This window comes from Daktulosphaira vitifoliae, unplaced genomic scaffold (assembly GCF_025091365.1).
Source record: "Daktulosphaira vitifoliae isolate Bord-2020 unplaced genomic scaffold, ASM2509136v1 Scaffold_1, whole genome shotgun sequence".
In the NCBI taxonomy this organism is placed as follows: Eukaryota; Metazoa; Arthropoda; class Insecta; order Hemiptera; family Phylloxeridae; genus Daktulosphaira; species Daktulosphaira vitifoliae.
The window spans coordinates 26,484,302-26,493,757 of record NW_026099572.1 but is presented as its reverse complement, the minus strand read 5'-3'; the positions used below and the strand labels follow the sequence as shown (position 1 = coordinate 26,493,757).

At 25.9% G+C, this 9,456-nt stretch overlaps 1 protein-coding gene across 5 annotated transcripts in view; it reads right to left on the bottom strand.

The window, feature by feature from the left end:
- Window positions 1-480: 480 nt before the first annotated feature.
- LOC126910537 (WD repeat-containing protein 47) overlaps window positions 481-9,456 on the bottom strand; it is a 79,033-nt gene continuing 70,057 nt past the window's right edge. For 4 of the 5 annotated variants that reach the window (XM_050693178.1, XM_050693180.1, XM_050693182.1 and 1 more), the window contains 4 exons: window positions 8,045-8,385; window positions 7,818-7,954; window positions 1,046-1,268; window positions 481-982 (listed from right to left, as the gene is read on the bottom strand). In XM_050693178.1, the coding sequence (XP_050549135.1) occupies window positions 834-982; window positions 1,046-1,268; window positions 7,818-7,954; window positions 8,045-8,385 (850 nt within the window). In that variant the 3' untranslated portion in view covers window positions 481-833. The remainder of the gene's footprint in view (window positions 983-1,045; window positions 1,269-7,817; window positions 7,955-8,044; window positions 8,386-9,456) is intronic. The other variant, XM_050693179.1, reaches the window with a different exon arrangement.

Here is a 9,456-nt window from a genome sequence, read left to right as displayed (position 1 = left end):
AAGATATTTTATGAAAATTTAAGATCAACTAAATGAACCACAATATATAACTGCATTAATTTTCTTTGAAATTTTAGTGATTTTATGGAAATTGGGAAACTTAATTCCCCAGACTACTCCATCAATGTTTTCCTATGCTTAATGAAATTAATAAATCAAAAATTGTATTATATAAGTCTCTTTTGTTCATCACTATATTTGTCATTTCTGTCCAAATTATGAAAAAAATAGGCGATAATAAGACAAAATTTGGCAGTTTGTTCAATAAATAATATAAAAAGCTGTCACATAGATAATAGTGTCATGACTTGGTGGATGACTTACCACATGGACAGCAAAAAATAACAACTATTTTAGTTATTCGTAAAAATAGATTTTTTCATACAATAATTAAGTAAAATATAGAAAAGATTATTAAAAACAATTTATAATTATAACAGTTAAAGAAAAATATATAAGGTAGAGATTGAATTAAAAGAATCATTTAGGCACATACTTTATTATTAAACATTATAAAATAAAATATCATTAACAAAAACATTTGGTAGAATTAGAAAAAAAGCAACAAAAATTACAGAACAAATTACGCGTACATATATATAATATATAGATAATAATAAAAATTAAAAACGGATCATAAAATTTCAAAACGCACTCTGCAGGTTAATAATTAAATTGTTAGCTTGATATGTTAGCAAAAATAAATAATAATAGGGTGTTTTTTTTAGATATATTTTTAAAATATAATCGTTCTGTAAAAAGCTTATATTCAGCAGCAAGCAATTATATATTATGTATGTATGACAAATATCGTTGGTTATGATTATTAAATATTATTTGTACGGTGGTAAAGCCCACAATGTGGTTGTCTTATCAGCGCTAGTACTCAAAAACGAAAAATCAGTTGGATGCCATCGGCCAGATATCACTTTGTCTTGGTGTTGTGCGACTACTACACTGGGCAAAGAGGTAGTTAAATCGCCTAGAAAATAAATTAAAACGATTAATTATGAAACAAAAAATAAAATGTACAAGTATTATTTACCTTGTAGATCTGTGAGTACTAATTTATTGTCGTATCCTCCTGTTAGCAAGTAATAAGCACTGGGTGAAAAGCGCAATGACCGAACGTCTGCTGAATGTGGTTTAAAACATTGAAGACTCCTCGATCCTCGGATATCATACAATACACATGCCGAGTCCTCGTGACCAGTAACCAACAGACGACCTGATGGTTCTACACAAACAGCTGCTACTGGAGAACCCTGCTATAAAATAAATAATAGTAAAAATATCATTATTTATTTTGGTAATCCCAAAATTTTAAATATTAATTAAATTAAAAACAATTATAATTAAAACAATTTTGGTTTCTATTAATTAGTAGTGTAATACACTAATTGGGAACTGAGACTTTTTAAGTCTATATTAATTTAAAAGTAAATTTTATTTTGTGTAACTTTATTGTTACAAAATAAAAATATTTAGAAACGTTAGAAATATCAAACTTTTTATCTGTCCATAAAATTAACCCTAACCGGCGTAATAATATTTTTTTAATAATAAAAATACTTAATAGTCTTTATAGAGAATACTTATGACAGATAAAGAAAGTTTTAGTATAGATCCGGGCTCGAATTTATATTAAAAATATTCTACCTACATTGCCACATTGCTATGGGCGTAACTAGAAAATTAAATCATCTACTCAGGCACGTAGCCAGAAAATATTTATTGGAGGGGCCAACAATTTTGGGCACTTGGATCATTTTTCATAATTTGTTTCCCATGAAAAGCTTGTGGGGGGCTCTCTCCACTCCTCCTTAGACAGTATCCCATTCTATGAATCTTACAAGTTCAAAATTTTACCATTGCTTGGTTAAAAACAAATTGTTTTCGTATAAAGTATACTAATTATTACAGTATTATAAAAAACCCAGCACAGAGGGGTCGCCGCACAGTGGTGACGTGGCATAGTTGGATCAAGTATAATGATATCTGACAGTGATTAAAATCACTATCAAAAAAAAATGCTTCGATACAAATCTTTAGATAGTGTTTAATTTTAAAAAATTGGTGGATTATTCCAAAAGCTACATAATCTGCTAGTTCCTTATTAATATCCTGATTAAGATAAAGTATATCGAATGAGAAAGGGATTATTAAAAAATAGTATTTCTCATAGAAAAATTATGTTGATCCATACCCTTTTCTATAAGTTATAGCATTATAAAGTTAAAAATATAAAAAATAAAATCTAGAATTTTGACACAATAATAGCATTTGGTAGCCATTTTCACCGTGAAGACAAAATAAAGTCTGAAATTTTTATTTTTCAAAATAAAGTACATTACATTAGCTTTAATTTAAGATATATATAAAAGTGTCAGACTTTCCGGATCACTTTCAAAAGTTAATTTTTTGTGAAAAGTTTATAAGATATATATAAAAGTGAATCCCCTCCTGTAGGCAGGTAAAAAGTCTGATTTATAAAAAAAAATATACCAAATGATAGGTAAAGACATCATGCATCTATAAAAAAAATAATTATATTGATCCATACTTCTTTCAAAAAGTTATAGCATTATAAAGTTAAAAATATAAAAAAGAATTTTTTTACAAAAATCGTATTTTTTTTATTAACTTTGATGTCTGTTTTCACCATGAAGATAAAATAAAGTCCGAAATTTTTTTTTTTCATTATAAAGTATATTACATTAGCTTTAATTTAAGATATATATAAAAGTGTCAGACTTTCCGGATCACTTTCAAAAGTTAATTTTTTGTGAAAAGTTTATAAGATATATATAAAAGTGAATCCCCTCCTGTAGGCAGGTAAAAAGTCTGATTTATAAAAAAAAATATACCAAATGATAGGTAAAGACATCATGCATCTATAAAAAAAATAATTATATTGATCCATACTTCTTTCAAAAAGTTATAGCATTATAAAGTTAAAAATATAAAAAAGAATTTTTTTACAAAAATCGTATTTTTTTTATTAACTTTGATGTCTGTTTTCACCGTGAAGACAAAATAAAGTCCGACATTTTATTTTTGCATAATAAAGTACATTACATTAGCTTTAATGTAAGATATATATCAATGTATCAGACTTTCCGGAACATTTTCAAAAGTTAAGTTGAAAAAGTTAATTTTTTGTAAAAAAGTTGTCATTTTAAATCTCCCCTGTAGGCAGGCAAAGGATCAGATTTATAAAAAAAATATACCAAATGAAAGGTAAAGATATCATGCATCTATAAAAAAATGTATACAGATTCGGCCATTTTTAGAAATTTAATGCAGTTTAAAGTAAAAAAAAATTTTTAAATGTCAAAAATTAGCGATTTTTACATTTGTAATTTTTTGGAGGATTTCCACATTTATTTACAGGGTACGAGAGAAACGTTTTCAATTTTCAAGGTAATGTCTTACTAGATGCGATTTGTGATCTTTTGATGTTATGTTCATCAAAATCGGTCCAGCGAGAGCTGAGATTGAGCGTTTACAGATACATAAAAATATAGTCATAGAACACTATATATTTTTTTAATTAAAAATTACAGAATCTACAAATTAATAAAAAATACCCCCTTAATTACATATTTCCCCCCTAACTACTCTTTTAATGCACTCCCTTAATTACCAACTCCCCCTAACTCTCTCATAAGTATACCCCCTTAATTACAAATTCCCCCTAATTACTTTTTTAGTATCCCCCTTAATTATCAAATCCCCTAACTACTCTTTTAGTATACCCCTTAATTACCAACTCCCCCTAACTTTAGTATAACCCCTAATTCCTCTTAATTATTCACCCTTAATTATTAATTACCCTTAGATACTATTTTCTCTCCTTTAATTACTATATTTCACATCCTGAATTACTAATTATTACCCTTAAATTACTGCATCTCACAACCTTAATTATTAATTATTCCTATTTTCTCTCCCTTTATTACCAATTATTATTATTCTGCTCCCTAAATACATATTACTACTAATTTATTACACCCTTAATACTAAGTACTATTGGTTTATACTAATTACCATTATTCTGAAAAGAAATTATAATAAACAAAAATATACTTTTCTTCTTCAACTTTTCGCGCTCTTTTTAAATCTCTAATTAGACTTTTTCTATCACTTCTAAGTTTTGATAGAATTACTTATTATTAAAAAATAAGTATTGACATAAAAAAAATTGTTTTAAATTAATACTGATTTTAATTATTAATATGTTAAAAATATGAAAAATGACATATTTAACCTATTTTGTTAATCCTTTATGGTTGATTTTTATGAAAGTTTATAATAAAAAAAACAATAGATGATTTTTTCAGACAGTCATTGAGTATGACTGATGGTAATGAACAGATAAATATAAAAAAAAAACCCAGCACAGTGAGGTCGTGGCACAGTGGGGACGTGGCATAGTTGGGTCCAGTATAGATTTAATCAGACAGTGATTAAAATCACTATCATAAGAAACGCATCGATGCAAATCTATAGTGTTTAATTCTAAAAAATTGGTGGATAATTACAAAAGCAACAACAACTTCTACTTCCTTAATTATATCCCGATTAGTAATTCTTTTTTACTTATATATTATATATTTTTTATAATTAATTGTTTTCAAGTTATTATTGATTTTTAATATGTTAAAAGTAATAATTTTTAACCTACTTTTTTTTGTCCTTTAAANATTATATATTTTTTATAATTAATTGTTTTCAAGTTATTATTGATTTTTAATATGTTAAAAGTAATAATTTTAACCTATTTTTTTTTGTCCTTTAAAGTGAAAGTTTATAATAAAAAAATAAAAAAATAAATTTATTACCATAACTTTTAGCTCAATTTGCAAGTCCAAATTTTATTTTCCATAATAAAGTACATTACATTAGCTTTAATTTAATAAATATATAAAAGTGTCAGACTTTCCAGAACATTTTCAAAAGTCAAGTTGAAAAAGTTAATTTATTTGTGAAAAAGTTGTCATTTTAAATCCCCCCTGTGGGCAGGTAAAATGTCAGATATAAAAAAAAAATATACCAAATAAAAGGTAATGATATCATGCATCTATATAAAATAAATTATATTGATTTGTTAATTTTTGAAAGTTATGGCAGTTTTCAGTAAACAATATTTTAAAAAATTTCGAAAATTAGCGATTTTTAAATTTGTAATTTTTTTGGAGGTTTCCCCCATTTACGGGGAATGAGGGAAATTTTTTTCAATTTTTGAGGGTAATGTCTTCGACTACATACAATTTGTGATCTTTTGACGTATTATTGAAAGACATCGGTTTGGCGAGAGCTGAGAAAAAGTGGTAACAGACACAAAAAAAAACACATCATAGTAAAACCAATACCTTCTCAGTTTTGCATCGAAGCTAATAAAATAATGATGTGAACATAAGCTGATTTAATTTTTCAACTTTTAAGCTATTAAGAAAAAATAATTTATACCTAAATACTAATAACAAATAAGTTATAAACAGGGTTCGGGACTTATAGCACTTAAAATCATTAAAAAAAGCGCTTAAAAAAGCACTATAAAACATAAAAAAAAGCACTCAAATAAGCAATTATAAATAAAAAAATTAATCAAAAAATCCCCAAAATTTCTTAATTTTCTTTTAATAAATAAAGTACTAAATATTTGTAACTGTGCTGAATATACTTTTTTAGGACTTTAGGATTAAATACCATTAAAATGAAACTATTTCATTGAAAAAAAAATACGGGTATTTAATTAATTTGTTCTTTTAATTATAAATTAAAATTAAAAATACAAAAAAAAAAAAATATACAAAAAATGAATTCTGTAAGAATCAAAATGATGTCTGACTTTGACTTTCAAGTTGAATGATAAGAAATGTTAAATAATATCTTGTTTATGGATTTTTTGAAAAATTAAATATAAATTTGTGTTGATATCCCAGTATGCCATAACGTTCTAAAAATATTGTTTACCGAGAAATCCATTATAAAAAGGAAATCAACCAAGTACCACACTAGTATGACACTTCAACCATAGCTAAAGAAGTTAACGATGCCGAGGACGGCGTTGGCTATCAAATAGATAAGATAACAAAGACAAAACTCTACAAACAAGGAAGGCAATTGAATTATTTTCCTTATTAGATCTATCAAAAACAAGCATTTGTTTTTTATTAAATCATCGAAAAAAGCAGAAAAAACTGAAAATAAGCGTTTTTTGAAAAAATCATCAAAAATAGCAAAAAAAAGCATTTTCTAGCAAATGCTATAAGTCCCGAGCCCTGGTTATAAATAATTTTGAAAATAAATATAAATTATAAACAATGTAAAATTTATTTTATTTAAAATTAAAAACAATTCCTGCCTTTTTTTAGTCATATTTTCATTACTATTATTTAGAGCTCGCAAATAACAAATTAACAAAAACAAATAAATTACTTATTATAACTACTAAATTATAAAAAAAAAAACAGATTAAAGATAAGATTTATCAAAAAAATTTTCATAGAGTATTACTCTATCGAATTTTGTAATCAACTAGATTCTAATCAATGCATATTTCAATAAGTATCAATGATACTTGGTAGTTTGTTATCATTTGTTGGACCAGAGTTAAAAAAAATTTATCTACAACCACGTTTGGAGTAACTGATATTACATTTATTATTACGTCCAGAACGTTATATTTTTCAAATAACATTTTCTATGAATATAAAAATGAAAATACAGCCATAATAATAACTGTATTACTCAATAGTAATCACAAATTAATAATAATTTCAATGTATATAAGGCCTAGTACGTTATTGATTATTCGTAAAAATAATTGAATTTTAAATTTGGGGGGCCACATTAAATCTAAGGGGTGCCAGGCCCATTCATGTCTACGTGCCTGCATCTACTAGGGCTGAAGTCACACCATTTTTGGGACTTATTTAATGACGCACAAAGCTTTAAGTATGCAATGTTAAACAAATAAATTGGACGTATTTTGTATTGAATATTTTTACATGTTAAGATTATCTTCTACTTTTTAATGTATGTTTGACATATTTTTTGGCTTTTATATATTTTTTGACATACTTTTTTTAAAATAAAATTTATTAATTAATATGTGTTCATAAAGTATGCATATTTAATTCTTTTTAGAACTTTTAGCTATACGCTTCGTTATTGCAATAAAATCGACTAATAACGATCGTGGTAACTTTGAATACTTTAAACGAATAACGTTATATATAAAAACCATAATTTTTTTTTCTTTTGAAATGAGGTTTATCATTATGTTATAAGATAAAAATTTTGAGAGACGATTTATTTTTTATTTCAAGTTATTATATCTATCTCTAATATATTTTAAACATAATATAAAATAACTATAATGAAATATTAAGTAACCATTTATAAAATTTACTTAAGTCTAGAAATCATGACTAGTTATACATGTATGTCGCCATAAAAAAAATAAAGTATAAGGGATGGACATCAAAATTATTTTATAAAAGATAAATGAAGAAACATATGTAACTAACAAAAGCAAAAAAAGTTTTTCAAAATAATTATTACATTAAGAGGAATTGAATGGCTAGCGTTAAAAAAATTACCCAACAGGCATACATAATTTCGTGAAGTTATTTTTATATTAAAATTGAAATTCGAGTTAAAAATATAATTACATCTACTACTTTTCTCGGTCTCATTTAAACAATTAAATAAGTAAACAAATACTCCGATTTTTTAATAGTTTTTAATGATCAATTTTTAACATTTCTAATGTTATTATTACTTGGTAATAATAAACTTTTACTTACACGACTGGCAGCCGACGTATTTGGTGTCACAACATTTACACAACCTCTTGTTCGCAAGTCCCAAAATCTTATAGTTCTATCATGACTTCCACTTACGAACATAGCTCCTCCCCAATTATACAACGATAAAATATGTCCTATCATATCGAATCGAATAAAAAATCGAAATTATTTATGACATACAAAAGAAAACATTAAAAGGAGTAATGATAATTTTGAATACGCACCAGAATGGCCACTGAGCGACTGATAAGGTTGTCCAGTCTCACAGTCGGTAACGTATATCTTACAATCTCCAGCGCCACCGCTAATTAACAAACTACTTCTGTTGATGGTATCCTCAATGAAACAAACATCCCTAACGGTACCGTCGTGCATTGTCAATTCAATCTCTTGACCTTCCAAATTCGAAGTTTCAGCATTGAACCTCATCAACTTGACTGTTTTATCATTACTGCCAGTGGCTATCAACGAGCCGTCTGGTGTCCACGACATACAGTATATTGAGCCCTTGTGATGTCTGGTACGTTTGAACAAAACTGTTGGTTGTTGGACAACATGATTTTCTCTGCAAGTACAAAATAACACTATTACATTTTGAATAAATTTCATGTGTTATGAATAAAAACTAAAATTAACCAACTAATTAATTCAAATCTTATATAGTTATTTTAATCTACGATACTTAGAATTTAATACATTAATCTAATAAAATCTATTACTAAAATCATATTAATATGTAGATCCATCATATTAAAAATTTAACTATAAAACGTTTGTAAAGGGGCAATATTATGACCAAATGAAAAAACGAGCAACAACTATCAAACAACCGTCGTATGTTATATGAAAAATCTCATAACAATAATTTAATATGTTTTCATTATTTAATAATTTTTGTTAAATTAAAAAATATTGTATATATCTTACGGACTGATAATGTTGGTCTAACATAGTTGATTAGGTCAATGAAATTATTTACTTTTACTTTATTTAGAAATGACACTCGTTATTCCTAAAATTACACTAATAAAATGTCACTATTTACAGATACCCAGCGTTTGTCGTTAATTATGACTTTATCAGCAGATATGCTTAAAGTATGACACATTGTTGTAAGTTAACATTATAAATACACCAACGGGCAACACAGAAAGCTTATCTATCGATAAAGTCATAATACACATAAGCAATAATATTTGATTTATTGTTTATATATTTAAAAAATCAGTTAAACTTGATAGAAAAGTCTCAAATTTCGAAGAAATCTTATTAAACACCATAAATAATTTTTAAAATAAAGTTCCAAATAAAATGTTTATATTTTTATAATGATATTTACTGTGTAATTATTGCTTAATAACTAATTAGTATTATCTCAAAAATGAGATGTGATAAAAAAAATCTGAAGGCAAATTTGGAATTGTGAACAATAAGAATTTCATTGTTTTTTTTTTATTGTGTGTATTTTGGAAATTATTAAAATTGTTATAAATAGTCGGAAGGATTGTGGCTGAGACATATTAAAATCGTGGGTATAACTATTTTTTTCATCAGACATTTCTCGCTCACTCTCCTCTCCCCGCCATAGTATAAAAATTTAAATAACTTTAGAACTAATAGTTTAAAAGTTGTAATG